General features: G+C 36.3%; 1 protein-coding gene across 1 annotated transcript in view; it reads left to right on the top strand.

Moving 5' to 3' along the window:
- Nucleotides 1-24,118, top strand: part of TTC39B (tetratricopeptide repeat domain 39B) — a 73,732-nt gene extending 49,614 nt beyond the window's left edge. The window contains exons 5-19 of the mRNA XM_034072631.1: nt 274-350; nt 1,490-1,557; nt 3,555-3,619; nt 3,789-3,894; nt 5,276-5,341; nt 7,125-7,233; nt 8,088-8,155; nt 8,250-8,309; nt 8,623-8,784; nt 9,324-9,415; nt 9,710-9,830; nt 12,365-12,476; nt 15,703-15,820; nt 16,565-16,681; nt 17,657-24,118. Of these exons, the coding sequence (XP_033928522.1) occupies nt 274-350; nt 1,490-1,557; nt 3,555-3,619; nt 3,789-3,894; nt 5,276-5,341; nt 7,125-7,233; nt 8,088-8,155; nt 8,250-8,309; nt 8,623-8,784; nt 9,324-9,415; nt 9,710-9,830; nt 12,365-12,476; nt 15,703-15,820; nt 16,565-16,681; nt 17,657-17,753 (1,438 nt within the window). The 3' untranslated portion in view covers nt 17,754-24,118. The remainder of the gene's footprint in view (nt 1-273; nt 351-1,489; nt 1,558-3,554; nt 3,620-3,788; nt 3,895-5,275; nt 5,342-7,124; nt 7,234-8,087; nt 8,156-8,249; nt 8,310-8,622; nt 8,785-9,323; nt 9,416-9,709; nt 9,831-12,364; nt 12,477-15,702; nt 15,821-16,564; nt 16,682-17,656) is intronic.
- The last annotated feature ends 332 nt before the right edge of the window (nt 24,119-24,450 follow it).

Genomic DNA, 24,450 nt, shown 5'->3' with positions numbered 1-24,450 from the left:
AGTGAGGTGGAAGTTGTTGTACACTTAAAATAAATTAAATGCGTACTTGGAACGTGAATAAAGTTTGATAGGCTTCTGAGCAGAGACCAGTACAAGTGGCTGTGATTAGACTGCTCAGAAAATTGCAGCTATTGACAAATCTTCACTTTATTAAGAATGGCTATAAATTCTGGTAGGAAATAGTTAAGAATTATAAATAACTGAGTTCAAGTTTGTGTTGAAATGTCACTCATGCTCTGTGGGTTTCTTTTTTTTCATGTACAACTGATTTAGATTCAGAAAAAGAAGCACTGTGGTGGAATCCTTGTCCAGTCTAGTTTCTAAACAGTCAGTAGATCAGTTGAGTGAAGGTAAGTGGTTTATAATACAATTAAAATAACAACGTGAAAAAAGCTCCAAAACACCTTGCCAGTGTGTATGAATATGCTTAACTCTGTAACCTGAGTAGTGTCCTACAGTAAAAAAACAAGCAAAGCGATGATCTTTATGGTGTTGTTTGGTTGTTGGTTTTTTTGTTTGTTTTTTTTTTTTTAATTTGAATGAAAAGCTGCTCAAAATGGGGGATTCAGCCAAATTTTTTTGTCTTTGACCATGCATGAATTAAGGAATGCCTTTCTCACTCATTGTAGGACTGAAGAGAGATTTTCATGATTTTTCCTTAAGACAGTTCCCAAGAGTTTAAGAATCATTGATGCTGTGGAGTATGTCCTTATCATTAGTTGCATCGGAACCTGAATATGTTAACAAGTTTTGTACTTGTCTGTTTTGCCTTAAGGTGTTTTGGGAAATGATATCAGTACATTGTTCCTGGCTCTGAAAATACTGATCTCGTGTTTCTGATTCAGGCAGAATCAAGTATGCTTTTTTTTTCCTCCCCTAACCTGACACAAAAGAATCTTTTTAAATTCTGGACACATCAAACTCACCACATGTGCACTGTACATACAGCAGCCTTGTGCATGTGGCTGGTATTGCAGCATGGGTGCAGAGTAATTCATGTTTTGTGTAAGTCAGATGTACTTGAGTACTGCATGGGGACGGAAAGTCTGCCCAGGGCGTTCAGTCTGTTGAGCATGAGTTGATGAAAACTTGTTAATAATGTGTTACTGGACTGAGGAAAAGCCTGAGCCACAGTGAGTGTTACCATTCATCTGTAAAAGTTTTTTCTAAGTCATGGGAGTTTTGGAAGACCTAGCTACTGTAGACTGATATTTAAACTTGAGTTCAATGGAAATTAAGGGAAATCATCCACCAGAATGACAAGCAGCTTTTGCCCTAGGCTGAGTTGTGCTCTGGCAAGATCAAAGGTTTTGTCTTTAGAAGAGAAATAGAGGACTTCTATTGGGAAAATATGAGTGTTACAGCTATTATTCAGCAGTTATCAGAGCAGGAGCCAAATCTTATTTGCATTTTGTTTGTTCCATTGACCCCAGAAAGAGAATATTGACATAACGTTGCTGACAGTAAATAACTTTTCTTTCTTACATAGAGGAAATGCATGCTGAAATCTGCTATGCTGAATGTTTACTACAAAAAGCAGGTCTCATCTTTGTGCAGGTAAAATAGATTGTTTATTTCATCTATGTAGCAGTTTAATTGGAAAGATGTTAGTAATTGTAAAATATCGTTCCCGCAATACATGCAGAGTTTAAAAACAAGCCCTTTCCTAGGGAATGAAGGTTACTTTATGGCATTGATTAAAAATATGGTAAATGCTGAGATATCAGGCAGAATCCTCTCTTTGTTTATATGAACAACCAAAGATGTTATTGATGCCCAGGAACCAAAAACTTAAGGTTTATTGCAATCATATACAGATGTTTAAATGACTTGTGTCCCATCTGACAATATCTAGCACATGTTTAAAAAGATGTTTAAAAATGGCTTATTTGAAAGTGCCAGTCTTTTTTTTTTTCACATGAAAAGGATAGAATATTTCCCAACTAACAAGACTTCAGCTGATGCACACTCATCTTCAGTATAATTCTCCATGCGCTTTTGACATGGTGTCAGGAACAATACAGTAATGAATGATTATAAAATGAGCATACATTAACACTGCTGAGATAATAATTCAGGTCACAGAAAGATCTGCTGGTTAATGCTGCCTGGTGCTTCTTGTTTAGCTTGTGGTTCAGGGACTTCATGCTACAGTGTTTTCAAATTTGATTTTCAGCTTGATTCGTGAAAACAGTTTTTGGTTATACTTTTTTCATATGTGAGTGTTTTACAAATATTTGATTAACATATTTTAGATAAACTCTTCAGATACAAATTATGAGGAAGAAGTGGGGCACAAAGATATTAAGATCAGGTACTTAGAAGTTAATTTGGCAAAGCATCGTAAGCCACTTAATACAAGACTTTGGCCAGAGGTGTCAGGAAATGCTACTAATGTAATGCCAGGCTTCCTTATAATTCACTTTCTCCTTTACTAACCAAATGGAAGAAACCCTCTTTTTTGTTTTATGGGTGATTTTCTATTTTATTTTTTTTACACATTAAGAGAATTTTTAAACAGCTGTTGAAGGAGGTGAGCATAGGACTGTCTAAAATGGAAAAAAAACCCCACCCTAGGGGTATTCTCTAAAGCAACACTGCACTATTCATTGTGTCAGAGATCTATTGCTGTTGACTATAATACCCTGCTCTGCTGATTGCTCTCATGCACCTTCATTCTCATCCTTGATTCATTGGCTGACCTTGATTCATCTGAGGATGATGACAATAGTGTAACCATTTGAAAGAAATAGCAATAATGCTTGCACTAGAACTCTTGTCTTTCAAGCAAAACAGTTGAGGTCTTTTGAAATGGTGACCCTTTCATGGAAGCCAGAAATTCCTTTTGTTGATGGTTTTGAAGGTGTTTTCTTTTTTTTTTTTTTTCATTTTCCACACCATATATTCTGTCCCTGCCTATATAAGTGTGCATTTCTGAAATGCCTACACATTCAACTTCTGTGTGAATTCAAAGAGAAAAAACTTCTGCCCTGTTGAACTGTTAACCACATTGCTTTTCAGGAGTTTATTTTTCATGACATTGTGACTTTACTTTGATTTTTGTAGGGGTAAGCTAGTGAGCTAGTAAGCACATATGCTGGATAATTCATTAACAGGAAGTTATTGTAGATCAGCAATGAGAATTCATCTATTCAGGGTTTCATTTGTTTGTCTGCTGCCAGCTTCTGAGCTTGCTTATGTGTGAGAATCAGTATTTCAAAACTTTCTAAAAGGTTCCTACAGCACCATCTGGTAGAGAGCTTTCTTGTTTCATTTAAATGCACTGGAAATCCTGTTAAAAGTATTTGACTTTTTTTTTTTTCACTCCCCCTTTTAAGTTTTTGAATTTGTAACATGCATTAGAGAGTTGTTTCCCTGACAACTTAAAACAAGTGTTAATGTCAGTGTCATGAGTCTACTAACTGAAGAGCACTGTTAATATTTCTAATGTTAAGTTATAACTAAATTTAAATGAAGCTGGAAGATAATTTGTGTATGTGTTATATATAATGGCTCAATGCACATCCTTGTTCAATTAAATATTTTTCTTCCAGGATGAAAATATGATCAACTTTATCAAAGGTGGCCTCAAAATTAGGACAAGTTACCAAATATACAAGTAAGCCATTAGAAAACACTTGCTTTCAATGTTGTTATAATCAGTTGCAGTTGTATTTAATGCCTCCAAAATAATAATAAAAAATATTTACAGTAGTCATAATGATTATACTTCATACAATTTTAAATCATGTTTCCTCTTCCCTCCTTTTTTGTTTCTGCATCAAAAGGGAATGTCACCAGGTGCTACAGATGACTCAGGGGAACAAAAGCAAAAATGAAACTTATTACCAGTTTGAAGGAGGAGTAAAACTTGGAATCGGAGCATTCAATTTGGTATGACTTTTTGAGACTACAGAAAGGTTATTAGGATAATTCTGTAGGATTCTTTCTTTGCAGATACAAAAAAAGATTCTGTTTTAAGAATTACGTATTTGTAAAATGAAGATACAGACTCTGAAAGTTTTGTGCAATATGAGAACAGCAGTGGCTGTTTGCATTCATGCCTTCTAATTTATCCTGAATTGTGTTTAATTCTCTTGGACTACTTTATGTATGTATTTTTTTAAGAGGAAAAGCAGCTACATCTACTTGCGTGGAGCAGGAATTTTTAAGATGCTTATGCTGTTGGTTACAGGAAATCTGGAGTGACTGCTTTTATTCTAACACCTCCATATATACCATTCTTTTGCATTGGTGGCACACTGTAGATTGACATAGGCAATTAAAAATTCAGAAGAATGAGCGATAGTTTACTGAATTAGTGCAAAAGAACTGGGTACATACACTAGCATTTTTCTTTACAGTTTACTGCAGTTGCCTTTGCACATCTGTCCTGGCAATGGTGAGAGTTGATCTCTGCTGGTATGTTAATTTCTGTATCATTCCAGACTAGAGCTGGCCAGTTTTGAGTATGGTCAGAACAACTTAGATCTGTCTGTACCTGTCAGCCTTTAAATCCCAAGTAACTGGTAGATATCTGTGTTCATAAATGCTCAGAACTTTCCTGTTCTTCCTGAAGTCTCCTCAGGAGGAAACTTAATAGAAAAATCTGCAACTGGGCAGAAAGTATTAGGGTGAATGGAGCTTTTAAAAACTGACTTTCAAATACTTGTACTGCTTGTTGAAAAGGTGGTTGTGAGCTTCTTGAGGTTTCTGTTATGTAATGTGGGAAATGCAGTTACAAGGGGAACAAAATGTGCATGTATTAGAGGGCTGAAGGACAATAACAATAGCTAGTATTTCTACAAGTTGCTTGCTGATCTGCTGATTCAGTGCTCTCACAGTAGGAACAAGTAGAACTTCTGTCATACCACTGTGTCAATTGACTGGGAGTAAAGGAAGATGACAATTGCAGATTGTAAGTGCTACCAAAATAGGTAGTACTTTCATTACAAATGACCCACAATTTTCGAACAATTCTGATCAGCTGAAGTCAGAAAAATCTGTCATGATCTGAAGCTGGACTCTGTCTCCCTGTTTCCATGCTGGTGATCATCAGAAGTCTGAATTTCCCTGAAGCTGCAAGCTGACTGTATGTTGTTGATCATGCATGTCTATTTTTGAGGTTTTTTTCTGTTTTCCTTTATCACTAATGGAAAATGGCATTTAACATAGTAGCTAGCATTTGTGGCTCAAGTTTATACTGGCTTTGCCTTTTTTTTTTATGCATCTAAGGTTTTTTTTTTATCTTGTTTTTGTTTGAAATGTATTTCAGATGCTGTCACTCCTACCAGGAAGGATCCTTCGACTTTTAGAATTTATTGGATTTTCTGGCAATAGGGTATCGGATCTGATATGTATTTTGTGTGTGTTTGTTTTTGAAATTAGTCTTTTCTCAGATAAAGACTTGATGGATTTAATGTCATATAATTCACACTAGAAGTATAACAATATTATTTATCAGTATTTCGGTGTCGTTAAAAAGATGAGAATTGGAATAGGTGGTGCAGACATAAAAGCACATATGGTGATACCCTGGTCTTGAAGAACCATGGGAAATGACCCATCTGCTTCAGAGCAGGAATTCAGTTTGCAGTTTCCTTTCCTTTTGCTGATCCTTAATGAGAGGATATAAGCTTTCTTTTTGAGCCTATGTCATTAAAAATTAATGTTCCTCATACCAGTAACTGAGGTGAGTGAGAGTCACAGTTCTACATTTTTCCACCCACAATCCCAGCCCATTTCTTTAGGAGAATAAATCTGTGGATATCATGTGTCACTGTGGAACCTCAGTACATCTTTTTCTTGTGGACGATGAAAAGGATTTGTAACTATTTATTTATTTGTAATTATTGTTTCTAATCATAGCCTTGTTTTTGTAAACCTAGCCTTGTATCTGAAGTATGTTATAGCCCTTTAAAATTCTTTTTGGTACCTATGAGAAATAAAAAAATAATAAACCAAACCAAACAAGTTAAAAAAAAAAAACAAAAAAAACCCAAACCAAACCAAAAAACCAACTGCAACAAAACAAAAACACCAAAAAAAAGATTAAACAAAGCAACTCACAGAATTATACATAACTAAACTTTGAGTTGTTAATGAGACAAAGACTCACCATATGGTCTTAATGCTGTTACTCACAAATACGATTCTGCTTATGTAAAATTAGACTTCAGTAGAGGCCTGTTCATTTCCTTTTTTCCTGTGAAAGACCTGGTTCATGCTGAAACTCTTCCATTATACACATTTTTGCCCTGACTGAAAAGGCAATAAAAGCTAGAAGGAAAAAGAACAAACAATTTTGGAATACCAGAACATTTTTTCTATGGTGCTTGAATTCTCCTATAACTCAAGTGCCATGCAATAAAACTCTCTTAAGTTATTGTTTGTTTTGAGGCAAAACGGTCAAAATCCGATATGTTTCTGAGGAGCTACTGCTCTTAAGCAGGGAATCTTTGAGCTCATCTCAGCAATTCCCCCAAGCAGTCAAGCTGTTGTGGAATGGGCATAAACTGGAAAGGATGGGAAGAATGTTCATGTGTGAAGAGCTGAATAAGTCTTCATGAATCTGGATTTCTTCTCTCAGCACACTCAAATTCCATTGTAGCTTCTGAAAACAAGATCTAGAAGTTGATGTGCCAGCAGAGCTCATATTTTGATCAGAACCTCAAACCAGTGGCTGACTTGATGGAAGAGAATTGAGGATAACCAGGGATTTCTGTAAAGGAAGACACTTGCCAACAAGTAGCACTAGAACAGTTGAGAGAGGTTCTCACCAAACATAGATTTAAAGACCTTATTCTGAAGAGTCATAGCCAGAAAATTGTGGGGAAGTGATGTAGACCTGTGTGTCTGCATTGTCTGTGTGGTGTTCTCATTTCACCAAAGCACTGAAATGCATGGGTAATTTTATTCAGTGTTAGCTTAATCTCCTCCTTGTGGAGTGCTATCAGCTTTGGCAGAACTGTTTTGGTAGAAGGTTGTGTTGGACCTGAGATTAACAAAGTGAATTATGAAATATTTATATCTGAAAGGAAAACTGGATTTTGGGGAGCCAGAAATTATTAATAGTACTCTGTATACTGATAGTTAATTATGCATGTGTTTGTGATGTTTCTTAGGAGTTGGGCCTCAGCCAACTACGGGAAGGCGCATCTGGCAGCAGTTTGAGGGCCATTCTGTGTACTTTCACCCTGTTGGTTTATCATACTTACATCTCCTTAATCCTTGGTGAGACCCACTGTGTAGCTGTTCAGTCATGCTACACCTTGTGATAGATATTGTGATTTTTTTAATTGAATTTTGAAACTGTGGCCTATTAGCTTTGTAAAAGGAGATAGCTGTATTATCTCTGACAAAGCTATGTCTGCTGAAACAGTAAGGGTAGATACTGTTATACCAACATCTTGTTCCATTTGCAAGGCTGTCTTAACATGCAACAGCAAAATATCACAACAGCTTTAAGTTCAGACAAGTCATCATCTACAAATCAATGTTCAATGTTATGTAAATTATCTCCAGAAAAAAGTCTGTACTCCCAAACAATTTACCTGAAATTTTAAACATATAGAAAATCAGTTACTTTTATCACATACGGCTAAAAGTCACCATTAATTCTGTATGCATCTTTGTCATATATTTTAATGTTCTTTAGTTTGGAAGTATTTTAGTCCTTGTCCCTCAGGCTCATCAGGAAATTAAGGAGAGCTTCATTTCTTTCAGTGTCACCTGTACTTCATTAGTGAGCTCAAAATTAGGAAAGGAGGCAGCTGAGGAATGTTTTCCTATTTTGCTGAAACAGTTATAGGGATTTAAAAATATAACTTGGCTCTATAATGGAACACTTCAAAGAATATTCATGTACTGCATTCTGTTTCTACTTACAGACATTTCCTATCTTAAAAGCGCTTATACCTTCAAGACAAGAATTAATTTTTATAAAAACAAAATCTGATTAAATAATTTTGCTTTTGCATAAAAACAGTCATCCATTAATCTATGGAAGCCATAATATGATTTGAAAATTGTAATGTATGAAACTTTTTTTTTTAAGTATATTGAGGTTGATTTGTTATGTTTTCTAGGGACAGGGGAAGCCAACTTTCAGGAAGCAGATAGTCTCCTTGAACCCTACCTCCAGAAATTTCCAAATGTGTGTATTCTCAATGAATTTGTACTTCCTCAACAAAAATGTACTTCCCTAAGCTTAAAATAATAACTGGGTATTTTTCTCATCTCTTTTCAAGGGTTCCATTATTCTATTTTATGCTGCCAGAATAGATACACTGAAAGGAAATTTGGAGAAGGTAAGTCAATTTTCTCTCTTAAAAGGCTTCTGTCTGTGTGGTGTTCAATGTGGGGAAAAAATACCTAATTCATTTAAGTAACTTATCTTAGTTGTACTAATAATTGTGCTCTTATCCCTGTTCATGTTCAGTATCAGTATTGATTCTAGCTCTATATTTGTATGTGAGACTGAAAGGAAAGTTTATCTAATTTTACTAGTCAGGTGTTCTCCACTTGGGTGCTAGGTAAGAATTTGCTTTGAAGTTAGACATTGCTCTTACATGAAGCTATAACTGAACCAGTTTTCATCATTCTTACATAACTACATTGTAGGCGCAGTTGAGGTTCCAAGAGTGCATAACAGCCCAGGAACAGTGGAAGCAGATTCATCATCTCTGTTACTGGGAACTGATGTGGTGCTACACCTTCCAGCAGAACTGGCTTCAAGCTTATCGGTATGCAGACCTGCTCAGCAAAGAGAGCAGGTGGTCTAAGGTAAATGGGCAGGTGGATGTGTTATGATATACCGGTCTCCTCTCCACAGCTAAATTTCCTTTTCAGTTCACACAATAAATGTAACCTCTCTTTCTTCTGAAACTCATGAGCAAAGGCACAATGGCACCAAAATGGTAGGTCTGATGGGGTGGTTAAGAAGGAATTTTTATTTCAGAGCCATAACTAACAGTGCTTCAGACCTCCTAAAAACAGAGGAGCTCATCAGAGTTAGGAGAAAGAGGGAGAAGAAAACTGTGAACTTGTATCTCAAGTTCTAATTCTAATAATACTTGTCTGAAGAAACTGTGTGTGTTAGTTAATTATAAACAGATTAACATAAATTACATGAGAAAGAAAATGCTAGACTGCTGTAGTTCTTCCTGCCTGAGAATTACTGGAAGAATTCACTGCAGCAAGTGGGGTGAGAGATTTGGGCACTTAATTTGTACATTGAGTCCAAAATTTGAGTCCAATTTTTGTATTGATTGAACACAGCAAATCAGAAGTAGTAATTTGTTGCTATTTCTTTTCAAAAATAGGCGATATATGTGTTCCAGAAGGCAGCAATTCTGTGTATGCTTCCAGAGGATGATTTGAAAAGTACTGGTGAGGACATTGTATCTTTATTCAGGTAAATATTTCTAAATCAATTGGATGTGCAGTTTTTTTCTCTGTATAGTAGTTTTTGACATGAGTATCTTTGTCTTGTATGACTTACTTTGTTGTTATAATCATCAACTTTACATTCTTCTCTTTGATTTGAGCATCAAAATATTTAAAATTCAATTTTTACCAGTAAACAACTGCAGTTTAAGTGGTGTGAAACAATTTAGTATGTTATACATTAGCAAATCTTAGTAAGTGAAATAAGATGAAATAAAAATTATGTAAAGCAACTTCTGTTTTCCATTTTACCTTCTTGTAGACAAGTGGAGGGTCTAAAGCAGAGAATTTCAGGAAAATCTATCCCAACTGAGAAGTTTGCAGTAAGAAAAGCTCGACGCTATGCAAGTTCTCAACCAGTGAAGCTGATACTGCCTGCCTTGGTATTTATTCTTGCTTTCTTTTTGTCCTTTTCAAACAGAAAATAAATAAATGTAATTCATTATACGGGGAAATAATAATATTATCAGGTACTGTGTGCTTGCATTTTCTTTATTACTGTTCTTAAGAATTGCTGTAGATGTGCCCTGGAATTACTGTGAAATGTACTAGGGGCTGGATCATGGTATGAACTGCTAGCAATCCAAAAACCAGAGCCATATTTTTCATGTGAAGGTTCAAACATACAGAGAATGATTGCTTTTGTCACATGAGGCTAAAAGCTACCTTTAAGCTAAAAACCTGTGCAGGCTTTTAGCGTATGTGTTAATCTTTAATAGAATCATAGAATGGTCAGGGTTGGAAAGGATTGTGAGACCATCCAGTTCTAACCCACCTGCAATGGACAGGGACACCTTCCACTATAACACATTACTCAAAGCACCAGCCAACCTGGCCTTGAACACTTCCAGAAATGGAGCATTTACAACTTCCATGAGCAAACTCTTCCAGTGTCTCATCACTTTTACAGTAAAGAACTTCTTCCCTATATTTAACATAAATCTCTCTTTAAGTCTGAACCCATTACCCCTTGTCCTGTCATTATAGTACCTAATGAAGAGTCCCTCCCCAGCATCCCTGTAGGCCCCCTTCAGATACTGGAAGGCTGCTATGAGGTCTCCACACAGCCTTCTCTTCTCCAGGCTGAACAACCCCAACTTTCTCAGGCTATCTTCATATGGGAGGTGCTCCAGTCCCCTGATCATCCTCGTGGGCCTCCTCTGGGCTTGTTCCAACAGTTCCATGTCCTTTTTATGTTGAGGACACCAGAACTGTACACAATACTCCAAGTGAGGTCTCATGAGAGCAGAGTAGAGGGTCAGGATCACCTCCTTTGACCTGCTGGTCGTGCTCCTTTTGATGCAGCCCAGGATATAATTGGCTTTCTGAGCTGCAAGTGCACACTGAAGCCAGCTCATGTTCATTTTCTCATCAACCAACACCCCCAAGTCCTTCTCCTTAGGGTTGCTCTCAAACTGTTCTCCACCCAGCCTGTTGGGATTGCCCTGACCCAGATATAGGACGCTGTTCTTGGCCTTGTGGAACTTCATGAGGTTGGCATTGGCCCATCTCTCAGGCGTGTCAAGGTCCTTCTGGATGGTATCCCATACCTGCAGCATGTTGACCTGCACCACACCTGCCACTTTAGTTTGGCAGGATTTCAGTCCTTGTCCTTCAAACTCATTAGAAAGATACGGAGTATTTGAGCACTTTCTGTTATTCTGATCAAAATGGAGTGGTGATGGTATGTGTATTCTCTCATTATTTTTATGTGTTACAATGTGATAATATTTAATGCCTTGAAATAAACATATGGCTTACTATTGTACTGAAGCACTTGTGCCAGGATTTGTTGAGATTTCTTTAAAAGAAAAAAAAATGTATAGATTATGTTGTAAATGCATGCTAGATGTACTGGAACCAGGTTTTTATCTGGAAAGTTCTATTTCCAGTGTTGCTCCAAATGGAAAGTAACAGTCTGTGGGTTATAACATCTATATATAAGCAGATGCACGAGTGTGTGTTTGGGTGTTGTGTATATACAGTATATATGTATGGACAGGCAAGGGTCAAAATGGCAGGTGACAAGGTGCATGGGAAGCTGCAGATCCAGTCCTGCATGCAGGCGGACCAGGGCATGGGTCGCTCAAGATTGCCCCAGGAGATGACAGTCCTGGTCGGACACTTCCTCATTGCCTAAGCAGTCTTTTTTCCAACCAGATTCGCATATCCCACATGCCCTTAGTCATCGTGCCTGTAGTAAGCATGTAGTATGTATGTAAGTATGTATAGTATATATATACATGCACATATATATGTATACTGTATATACCCACACACATTGACAAATGTACACACAAATGTATCTATAATCTTGTAGAAGATAAGTATTTTCAGCTGCCTTTTTAGTTCATGAGGGAGAGGCCACAAGTTGAGCCTAGAATACCCAGATTTGTTGATGTGTAATGTAGGTGATGGCAAACTATCACATGATAAAATCTGTTCAGTTTCATGTTTAAAAATGCATGAAAATACATGATAGAATCCATTAGAAAGGTGTTAAAGCATTCAAAGCTTGGAAACCCAGGTTAACTTTGCCCATTCACATTGAATGTCATTTTGCTTCCCCTATCCATAGATATTCTTATGCTGCTTTAATTAAATGATTAAGGCAAATGTGGTTGTGTTTGTATGTGACTGACGGAATGTCCTGTACTCATTGTGGGTGGTTGTTTGACCTCACAGATACGTAATATTCATGGGTTTCTTAACAGTGAACAGGGACTGTTTTGGCTTTGAAACCTTTAATTTTGTTTATACCAAGTTTTTGTAGGCAGTGTTTGTATGTACTCAGAATATTTCACAGCAGCCTTCCAAGGGATACTCTTTAGTTAAATAGTTATTAAATATTTATGCCATTCCACCACTTTTTCAGTTTTGTTTGTTTGTTTGTTTTTTGTTGTTTTTTTTTTTTTAGGAGATGATGTATGTCTGGAATGGCTTTGCAATTGTGGGCAAAAGAGCAGACCTGACTGAAAACTTACTGGTAACAATTGAAAAAGAAGAAGCTGCACTAGAAAATGAAACTAGTAAGTGATCTAGTAAGTGATCAGTTAAGGTGGAATTAATAAACTGGTAAGAAATGCCAAAAAATGTTTTTCTTTTGCTTCTGTGTACTAATGTTCCATGATGCAAGTGTTGACTTAGGCAATGTGCTGTTGTAAAGTCTGAGTATGGAAATTTTGGAGCCACATGAAAGTTAGTGTAGTTCTTTAACATGCTCTTAGTCTTGCCTTGATTGATGCTGCAGAGGAATACAGAAAACATTAGTTACAGAACTTAACTGATTCTTAATAAGACATTTCAGTCTCTGAAGCATTCTTGGAGTATAATTACTGATTTTTTACCTGTCTGAAAAATACTTATTTTTAAACCAATTTACACCATGCTTTAACTTTACTACAGAGGACACATACTGAGCAGAATATTATTAAGTATAAAAGAAGTAATGAAGTACTATGCATAAGTCTGTCATTTGTTGTTTGGTTTTGTTGTGGTTTTTTTGTACTCTCTGGCAAAATAAAACATACTTGCTAATTATAAAATACAACATTTTTAACAAATTTTGATCATGGTTTTAGATCTTGATGTATTTAAAGCATAAATGTTCAAGGTAATGTTTAGAGAAACAGTTCCATATTTATTCCAAGAGAAACTTGAGTTCCTGTACTACAACAAGTTTGCTGCAGAAATACCTGGCTTTGTCAGGTGGGTGCTGTCATCTGTCATGTGAATGTCTCTGTAGACTACAGAGTTCTAGAACGAACAAATAGTATCTTTTTTTGTATGTAAAATTTTTTTAATGGCAATTCAATAAAAATTATTTCAGTTGAACCCAGATTTTAATCACAGTTATCAGCAGTTCAGCAGCAGTTGGTTTTGCCACAATTAAAACATTAATAATGAAATGTAAAAATACATCTAAGTATTTCTTACATGTAAACTGAGGTGATTCATCAGAAGTTATACAAGGACATATAAGAAATGCATAGCTTGAAAATCTGGAAGGTATAATGAACTAAATGGAGTAGCAGCTTGCAAGGACAAGACTGAATAGGGTCCGTTTTTTTAATGCTATTCTTCACATTTCTGCAGAATCAGTAGTGTGCCTCTTTAAATCACACGTGTTTCTCCTTTTTTTTTCTTTTATTGTCATATTAAAGCCAAAATGTTTGCTTCTGTTCTACTAATGTACTGTGATGCAACTGATATGCAAGACATCTGCAAATGAAGTGATGTTCCCATACATTCCTTGTGGAGGGTTCTGGCAGAAGCCATTGGGAATCTGGTGCAGAGTCATGCAGAGGCTTATACTAGAAGTGCTAATGAGTTGTATCAGTGAAGTAAATTTCCTGTCAAATCCTTAAGCAGAGGTGCACAAGATAACAAAATAAAGGGAACAGAAACAAAACCAGTATGGTTTTTTCTCATGAAAATATGCATGTCACAAATAGGATGTAATCTGGAAGCATATTTGAGGGTTTTTTTATGCTTTCTATATCTTTTTTAGTAATAACTGCAGTCGAATGTGGTTTTCTTCTGGACTGTGCACCTGTTAACCTGATTTGCTTTTAAAGCTATGGACTCAGGATAAAGAGTCCAATTACCAGAGCTGCTGCTGAATTGGGACCAAAAAAAAGTTATTAAAGCTATTAGCAGGATGTACAGTATTATTTTAAGAGACAGCCGCTATCAGTACTAGGTAGCATTAAAGGACTGCTAAGGTGCACTGAAAATGTGTGTTAATTATACACAAAGGTTATTTAGGGGATTGAGACTTAATTTGCTTCCAGTGAATGGTCACAGCAAGGAACCTATCATGGATTTCTAGTGGTTTTAATGTTGTATAGTGCTGAAAACAGAAATGGTAGCAGGAACAGATAAAAGAAATAGATTTTTTTCCTCAGGATTTCTGGAGTTGTGTCATCTCCAAGATGCAAAAAAGGAATTTGTTACTTCAAGAAAAAGTAATTTCTTGTGTGTTTTGAAATCCTGATAACAATATTTCCTCTGGTATAGAAGACTGCAGGAACATGGTTTTCCCACATTTGTTGGAAGGTTGTCTATATTAAATAGGCCTGTGCATTTTCTGTCAATTATTGTCAGTGTTTCTGCATAATAGTTTTTCTTCCTGTGGGAAATACCAGGGAGTTACTAGCTAAAATTGTTGGAGACTGGCAAGCTTTTACTGACATCAGTGCTTGCCCCAGTAATTTCAATGAATGAGTCCTTTAGGAGAGAGTTACATGGATCCAGTACCTTAGCCTAGCAAAACAGGCTAGAGGGAATGCAAAATACCTGCTGCACTTCTACCTGTCACAAAAAGTCTGTCAATTACTATGACAGAGACTTTCTGGTTTTAAACACAGACAGAAGTAAGCCTGTAATGGCAAAGCACTTTGCTGAATCCTAAGATGCTTTAGGCTTTCATGTTTTTAGAACTGTTTGTATAGGATTTTTTTTAGCAGACTATTACGAAAAAAATTAACGTGAACTTAGAGAGCTGGTAATTAGTTGTAAATAACATGATCTGAAGGGAGTGTGTTTTGCTTCCTGGATTGTTAATGTATATGCTGCCATCTGTCTATCCATATGTGTTTTCTTTCCTTCCTTTTCCTTCCCTGCACCCAGCAAGTGCTATAAACCAAGGAAGCAAAAAAGGACAACACTCGTTAAGATTGTATTTCTCAATTGCTTCACAAAAGCTCTTTCATGTGATATTTTTAGCCCTATTGAACCTTAAATTTTCTTGAATTTCCAAATGTTAGACACTAATACTGAACCTTCTTAATCATCAGAGATGATGGAAGTACTAATAAACACCGTTTCTTGAATTTGAACTGCAAAATCATGCTTCCAAAAAGTTCTGCAGGACTAATGTGTACTTGTGAGCTTTCAGCCTCACTGCAGGTTTTGCTTCCTGTTTTAGGTGATTACAAGTACAAAAATCTTTAACTGATACTGGTTTTTACCTGTTTTGTCCTGACTTCCAGATAGAGAAGACTGGAGAATATCTGTATGTTTCATTTTCTGTTGTTTCTTCTTAGCCTGTGTCTTTAAAGAGATACAGATGTTATGCACACATCTTCTTTTAGTAGACAATGTGTAAAATTATGCCTGAAGGTTATGTATGTTTTGAGGTATAAAATCTGAGAAGCAAGGTCCTGATTCTGAGTATGCGCTCCTTACTGAAAATCTGATTTTCCTTTTCATGATGTCTTCAAATTGTTTGATGGATCTTGCTTTTACTTTTAGATCACAGTGAATACTACATGGATGATGTGTGCATGGTGCAGTTACTAAAGGGCCTTTGCCTGAAATACTTGGGAAGACTCATGCAAGCTGAACTGTGTTTCAATAAAGTAATTCAAAGGTAAAAATAACATAAACAGACTTCTAACGTTCCTGTGTTTTAGCTTTGGATGAAATTTCCGATCCTTCTGTAAAAGCCACCATATTAGAATTTTTGGAAAAATATCCTGTTAAGGAGCTGGAGTTAAACTACCTCTGAAAGTAGCTGGAGAACGACAAAACTTTGCTACTATTTTTTTCTATAAATATATTAGTCTATTCAGTAGCTTTCTCTCTCTCTTGGAGATTAGAATAACTGATCTCTAGAGGTGCCTTTCAGGCATAGTGATTCTGAGAATTTCTTATATTGAGGAAAAGTTGAATTGTCTTCCTTCTTTGCTTATCTGTTCAGGCAAGCTAGGGTAAGAGGATCTCAGTTCTGTATGTGGGAAAGAAGTATTTGTATTATATTGCCTAGCCTAATGAACACTGTTTTTATCTCAAGTTATCTTTTTGGGTGATTGGGTTTTCTGAACTGTAAGTCGCACAGTAGGATCCCAGTCTTAGAACTGTGATCAGGGTAGCTTGCGTAACATACCGCAGTACAGATAGGGAGTAGGAAAGAATGAGTTTTTGCTCCTGTTGGCAGGATTTTATGTCTACTTTTTACAGGTATCATTAATGTGCACAAAGTTAACCAGTAAAAAAGTTCCAGAGTATTTTCTCTGGCCATGTGCTTTCACAGGCAGTGATTGCATTTAAAAGTTAACTGGTCACTTGAGGAAAATCTGTAATTAGTCACTTCTGTATTTTTCTGATTTTGTAGTGAGAAGCAAATAAAATATGATAGCTACTTGGTGCCGTTCACCCTGTATGAGTTGGGTCTTCTGTACAAACAACAGGATGAGAGAGAAAAAGCAATAAGATACATAGAAACTGCAAAGTAAGTGGTTGTGTTTCGGGTTTTTTTTTATTTGCTTGTACATATAAAATAACGGTATCACTTCATTAATGAAGGCATGTGTTTTCCTACCAGCCTCTTTGCAAAATACAATTAATTATAAATCTGTGTTCGTGACTGAAAAAAGTTGTCTTTCAGACACAGTGGTGTAGACAATATCAATTAAGACACAGTTAGAAGCGAAGATGTCTCCTTTTCATTTAGGCTTCAGAGATGCTGAGGCTCTGGTGCCTGCATGTGATGCAGCTGAAGGGTCCAGAGAAAAGATCTATACCACCTCTGTCCCAGAGAGCAGCTGTGGGGCTTACATCTGCTGCACTGAAGGTGTTACTGGGAGTAGGTTAAAAGCCAGTACACTTCTGATCATCTCCTTTTCTCGTTTTGCATCCTGTCATAGAAGAGAAATAGCTAAATATTGAGCTTCATCTGTAGATTGAAGTATGGGGTAGAATTTGCACCTTGTGTATGCAGAGAAGTATCCCAATCTCATGCAAGGGTGTTGTGACTGTGCATTAGAAACTATCTTCTAAAACCTTTTTTAGAAATAGGCTTTTTGCCTTTCTGTTTGTTTGTTTGGATTGTATAATGTGATTTCCCTGTGTTTTATTGCACTGTCTGAGTTGTGTTTTGACACTGAACGTAAACTTTCAGGTAACAGTCTTTCTTTTCCATAGTCTCCTAGGTTTTTATTCACAGCAAACTTGACTAATTGGGAGGGCTGTTGAAGGATCCAAAATAAGTGAAAGAGATGGATTCAGTTTATCAGGGCATTTAGTCATGAATACTGGCATCAGTTGCTGCTCAGTTTGTGGATGTAGCTTTAAATGTTTGTACCAACTTCTGTTTCCTGTTGAACAAATCCAGGCTGTCAACTTTGTTACTTCACTGCATAAGTACATAAAGTAGGAACAGTGCAGACCAAAAATGTTTTTCTTAAACTAATGTTATGTTTTTCAGAAATAACTACAAAGAATACTCTATGGAGTCCAGGTTGCACTTCAGAATTCATGCAGCACTTGACAGCATGAATGTGTCATCTGCTTCAACACCTTGAATGAGGAGGGATGCTTTTCATGCAGATAATAGCCTACGCAATCTTTTTGCAGTCTTTTTTTTAATCATTGAAAGGAAACAACCTGATGGTTGTTTCCTGTCATGTTGATTTGATGTATGTCATTCCTTTAGACTGTTCTTTTTTTTTTCTGTATAGTGCATATACTATATCTACTTGCTACTTTAAAAAAGACCTTACATTTTGTTTGATAGAAATAATTAAATTTTTGACTTGAATGGGGAATATTTAAAAAAAAAATATGGTGCAATAAAGTTTAATGCAAACATTTTATTTTTTTATAAGAAAACAGATGCTGGTTATGCAGTGGAACTGGTGATAACTTCTGCATTATTTAAAGGTTTGATTTTCTGCAGTATACTTGAGACCTTTTTGCCTCTGGAACAAAAATGCAATGTCTGCAGATAACCTTAACATTTGGCATACCAGGTTCTGAAATTTGTGTTCCAGAGCAAAAAATTAATCATCTCTGACTTTATGTCATTCTGGGAACAGAATTAACCTGTCTCAAGTGTGGCATTTTTACACTGTCAGATAAAGTTAAGCAGGGCTAAAGGTATAATGTCTTTGCAGGTCACTCAGAATAAGTTGTTATGTGGTATTTTTCAGTCACAGAAAAGCAGGGCTGCTGCTCTTGCAGAATCAACAGTTTTATGTCATTCCTGACATATTTGTTAAACCTGTTAAAAAAAAACAAAAACACCAAAACAAAAAAAAAAAACCCACCCTGAAACAGAAAACCAAACCAAACAAAAAAAACACAAAAACAAAACCAAACAACAACAAAAAACCCAACTCCAAAACAAAAAACCACTCAGCCACCCAGAAAAACCCACAACCTGAAACTTGCACTGAGGGACACTTTGTAACTTACACAGGATGTCTTTTCCAATGGAAAAAGGCTGGGAAATTTTTCCTGGTGCCTATCCCAAGGAATTCTTGGTGCATCTGAAAAGGGTTGCTTCCCATCTTCCCTGTCATGGATCTGAAGAAAGGATTGTTCTTTTTTCTTTTTTAAAACAGGCTTTTAGTATTTTAAGACACACCCCCCACCCCTTGTTGGTATTCTGTGTTCTTAGATTACAACCAAAATAAATAAAAATTTACATTATTTATTCATTTTCCCAGTAATGGGAATAACTCATACTAATGCACATCTGTTTTTCTTTTCACCTTACTGTGTGAACAGCAGTACCAAATTGAGTTTACCAATTCATTTTATATGCAGATTCTGCTAGCTGTCTATTCCTAAGAATATACTTGAATTCTAAGTATACACCCAATAACTTTCCTTTCACTAATTATTGCAAAACTTGTCCTGTTCCATATTTTATTAATGCCACTATATTTACTTCTGCACAGTAAGCTCATAGTAACTATGCACCTGTATGTGATTCTCTGCCTTAACTCCCAACCCAAGAAAAAACAGACCAGAATTAGGTGAAAAATGTGTCTTCAGTAGGTGAAAATTTTTAATTAAATGGTCCATGTAATGTAAATGCTGTAGTTATTCTTCTCAGGTGACTGAGAGCACAGCTTTATTCTGTGTCTTTATAAATTAGTCATTTAATTGTGTATAAATGAGTAAAAGAGAACTTTGTTTTCTTCAGTTCAGCCTTCCAGAGTCAGTGTTAATGCCCTGTGTATGTTACAATATGTCTCTTTTGGGATCAGCATTCTTGCACTTGTGCAAAAAAATAGGCATATCAACACAGATCTGCAATACTCTTCTAGTGTATTGATTCCCTGAGGTTCCCAGCATTAAGTACTCTTTACAGCTTGTTTCTTTTTCGGTGGTGCTGTTCCAGACTTGTTTCCTAGAAAGCCTGATTGATCAAGATTCTTAGCTTTATTCTGGATTTTTATTCCGATTTAGTAGTGTTGGAAATAATAAATATTTTAGTGATATCTATCCCTTCAGGTAGGTCTCAGTAGAGCTGTAGAGATGCTTTGTCTTCCATATGCTGCAGAAGTGTGTCTCCCCAACACATTGCATCATTGATGCAGTATTGTTTACTAAGGAATGTCTAAGTTAAGTGATTTGTGGCTAAGAGTCTGGATGAAAAGTTTCTGGCTTTTTTTTTGTTTTCTTTTTTTCACCTGCTGTGTACTGTACTGGGCCTTAAATACAACTCTGTTTTAGTCTTGTGGCTCTCTATGTTTTCACCTTGCTTGTCTCTAATGAGAATTTTGAATAATGTGTTGAAAATTCCAAACAGAGCAAAGCTGAGCATTTATCTATGATGCTATAAACTCTTGATAATAGTAGGAATTATAATATATACTAGAGCAAAGCTGAATCCTGTTTAAGCGAGCAAGGCTAAACTTACATACTTACATTATGGCAAAAGGTCATTATGATCTTTCTGATAATAGATGTATATTTTTATAAGGTAAGGAATCATAAAGTAGCCTGGATATAAGACAAAGCTTCTCTTTGATTAAAAATTGTCTACTTAGAAAATATTACAAAAAATCTTGTCTGTGCATATCATTCAAATGTTTAGTCTGTTGGTGAAAAATTGTTGTGTTACGGTTTTTAAGTCCTAGCCCACCAATTTTTAACAAAATTTGAAAGAAAATACATGTTAAATGAGAGCTGTTTAAAGATTGGTTTATATCTGTCATAATACACATAGGTAACAGCTGTATTTAGCACCTTATGGCCAGAAAAATGTACAATCATCAGATACTGTTATGTTTTTAAAACACCTTGCCAACTAATGTATAAAACAAGTAATTGTAGCAATCCAACTTAGTCTTTGCAGTTATTTTATTACTGATCTTAATGCTTAATGTCCTTTTGTTTGTGTATGTTCTTAGGCTGTATAGTTCAACAAAGAATGTTTGTATTTGCACTGGTGGTACAGTTTATTTGCTTCTGAACTACTGAGGTTTGCACATTGTTTCTACGTGGTACCTGAGTCAGAAAAATGGAGGCTGAGATGAAAAAGTATATTCTGGTTTAAAGAGCATGTAGAAATGTTCATTCTGATGCATTGGAATGGATTCTTACTTCAGAGGAATAAATCACATTTTATGCTTGTGCTGCTGAGTGCTGAATTTGGCACTGTATTCTAGTTGTGCATAAAGAACCTTCAGCTGGGATTTATCAAAACAGTCTCAACAGGAAAAGGCCTGATCTCAAGTTTAAACATGCTATCTTGGGCATATAGTTCTTTTTATGCAAACTGTCTAGCCTGAGAGCTTGTACAAATCTATCAAGGTCTGGGAGGAAATAAAGGTTCTTTGAAATGTAGATAGTGAATGGAAAATAAACTACTTTAGTCTCAATCTGTCACCAGCAATCAAATAATACCTTTAAATGGTATAAAATACAGGAGTGGTTAATAATTAGCTCATTCTGTTATTAGTTATTTAATTAAATTCAGTAAGAACTAGACATGATATTCTCCTAGGATTCTTTTAAAATCCCAACATTAAACCCAGGGAGAAAATGATCTTTTTACATGTGTGCAGGGCTTGGTTTCAGTAACATTGAGAAAAGTGAATGTTCAAAGTTATTTTTTAATGTGATATGGTTAAGTAATTCTGTAGTTGCATCTAATTTTACCTGATGTTTCACAGCAAATAGGTCATGTAACTGTTTGCTGGGAGTTACCCATTACCTATTACCAATAGTTGCTGTGGTTTGAATGATAAGAATGATGATTTTGGTTACCACAAGAACAGAGATTCTGTCTAAAGTTGGCTCACAACTAGGCAATAGAATGGAAATATTCCTGAATACTTGTTGCTGTTTGTAAGATCCTAATTTACTTTCAGCTATTAGACTTACCATAGTCCAGAATAAAACCTCTGTACCTAGATCAGAGTGATTGCAGAGTATTAAATAAAGGAAGTACATTGAATAGAAGTAGGAAAAGAAAACACACTGAAGAAAGAGAGAAGCACAAAACCAGGAACTACATCTGCATTCATGCCAGCATGTGGCAGAAGTTATGTTATAATCTGCTACTGGAACACTGCATGCTGTTGAGTAGTAACAGTTCTGTTTATTGAACAAGTCACCCTTCCTTAAGGAAATATGAAGAAGAGCCAAATAAGCTAACTTTACATTCTGATTGCGTGCTGTTGGAAGTGAAAAGTCACTGCATTGGTATCTGGGATTTCTGGAGTTATGCAATCTAATTAAAATAAAATTACACCTTTTCTTGTCTAAACAGTTCCAGGGGATAGATTTCAGTGCCACTTGGTGAATTGGTGGGCCTTATATTATGAATTTTCCATCTTTTTCAGTTGACTTATGTTAAAACCGCTGTGGTTTGTTTGAGACGCTACTGAAATAGTTGCAGTAGAGATACCAGTTGGTTTTGGGTCCACTGTAAAACTGAATTTAAAGTTTACTGACTGAACATTGGCAGGACAGAAATGGAAAGGTGACTCCTGATTTCTGATACAGCAAGTTTTCTTAACTTCAGGAATCTTGCTTGTGGACTTCGGAAACTGTTACATACCCACTGCTTCTGGTGTACGAAACCCAGTAAGAACAGTGAGAAGTTTGTTGGCAGCTGTTTTCTTCCTGGACACTTCTGAAGCTACAAAGGGAAAACTGACTTCCCTTTTGAAGGGGGAAAAAAAAAGGGGGGGGGGGAAGAGAGAGCTAACACTTTGCTTTTATTTTTCTTTTTTGAATTTTTCATTACTTGCCTAGGACAGCCAGGTTGGAATCCTATTCTTACCTGTCTGCCTGGCTGTCTAAAATAGATAGCAGAGCCTTCAAAGAAAGCTCTTTCATCTGTCGTTGATACCTGTGCTCTGTGCTTCCCTGGAATTACGCAAAACAGAGGTAACTGCTTGTCTTGGCTAGCTATAGCAAGATAGCCATTAGGAAAGGATTGAGGGAGAAAATGCAGGAGAAATTTGGGTGTGAAGGATAACAGTGAGGTAGAAGTAGGAATATATTAGATAGGGATTTCCATAGCACCTGAACCATTGATACCACACAGAATAACGTGACAGAGTAGTGCAAATGTCATTGTGATAGAAAGGTGTCAAGTAAGAAAAGTTATGATGCAGAGTAATCGCTTGCTGGCTAAAATGAGGCAATACGATCTGGAGGTAATGCAGAGCAGAAAATGCTGATGAGGATAGATGGACCTCCCTCCAGGCCAAATTGCCGATTTTATGTAGTTGGAGTTCTCTGATGACAGCTGCAGAGAAAGGGTGTTTTGAGTTTCTGTATGAAGACTGTAACCAGTACAGCCAGAACAGCATTCTGTGTCCGTGTGAAAACCTTGCAGAGTTGTGGCTAATAGCCATTTCTTTGGATGACATATGTCTGAAAATAAACACACCAAGTTGTGGAAAAAAAAAATGGAAGTTTTGTAATGGCAGATCTTAAAAGTTTAATGCTTTTAGTCTTTTTTCCCCCAAGTTATAGTGAAAAGTTTGTGTTTATGAATTGCTGACAGACTTGGCAAAACTTTTTAAAAAAATTCATTGTGCTCATTGGTTTTAGAACTAGACAGTTACCTCCATATAGGTCTGAAGTGGGATTCGTATCTCCTCCTGAACTTTGGGCATGTGTCGTAGGTTTCCTCGGGGACCTCCAGAGAAAAAAAGTGAAGATGAATACTGATCAGACATAATGGCTGAATTAGGCTAAATTATATAAAATCAAATAATAGGAAAATAGTTGATCTTGTGACTTGTGATGTTTTCAGTGTAAAATCACAGGTTCGGAGGCACTTGTTCACTCCTTTAAGATGCTTCAGTTTCATGGTTATTAACTGTAGGAAGAATCCTAGTATAAAGGAGTTGCTTGCAGCTGTAGGTGTTCTTAACAGTCTAAAATACAGCTCAGTTCAGGGCAAGGGCACAAGTTTTCCTGGAATAAGAAGCTTTTCCAAGAGCACTGTTCTTAAAACAGGGTTATGTAGACTGCATAGTAACTGGTGTCCACTATAGTACAGTTCAGTACCTGTACTCATTTTGAGGGGATAAAAAAATAACGAAAATCACTTAGTAAATTAATAGCAAGAATTTGAGTAGAAGATATAGAGGGTAGAGCCTCTTATCCTGGTAGAAAAAGCTAGAAATGAGCTGATGTTAGAATACAGCTTGTTTAGAATGTTATAAAATAGTATTTTCTAAATTTTTGAATGTTTGAATTTGAATGTTTTGAATTTTAATGTTCTGTCAGTGGTCCTATAAGCTCTTGCTGGTTTATTTCCTGTGAAATCTGTAATGTTTGTGGACCGTCACTCCTAATTTTGAAGCTGCTGTTCTGTTGATTGTGGGTGATTTTTTTGACACAGAAGCTAATACAACTACAGCAATTGTATTTTTCACTACATAATAAATTGTTTCTATCCAAAACTGTATGTTATCTGTTTGGAGGTGATTGTTGGGCATCTTGAGGGGGTATACAATATAATCCAACTGAAGAGACTGGCCATTTTACAGGCTAAGGAGTTTTAATCCCCTGTTGTTTCCTGACTTGGGTAGTTAGTCAAAGTTTTGGGAGACAAGGATGTCTTTCAAAACACTCTGAGAAAGAGCATGGATGCTCATATTTTACTAGGTTTCGTGACAGCCACTTATGCAAGCATGTTTACAGTGACCTGGGTGATTTTCAAACTAGGTTTTTTGGTTTTAAGCCATAAGTGAAACTTTGAGGGGGGCGGGGAGAGAACATAATCTCAAAGCATTTCTG

Source organism: Melopsittacus undulatus, chromosome Z (assembly GCF_012275295.1).
Source record: "Melopsittacus undulatus isolate bMelUnd1 chromosome Z, bMelUnd1.mat.Z, whole genome shotgun sequence".
Lineage (NCBI taxonomy): Eukaryota > Metazoa > Chordata > Aves > Psittaciformes > Psittaculidae > Melopsittacus > Melopsittacus undulatus.
The sequence above is the reverse complement of the archived record's forward strand: the minus strand, read 5'-3'. Positions and strand labels throughout refer to the sequence as shown.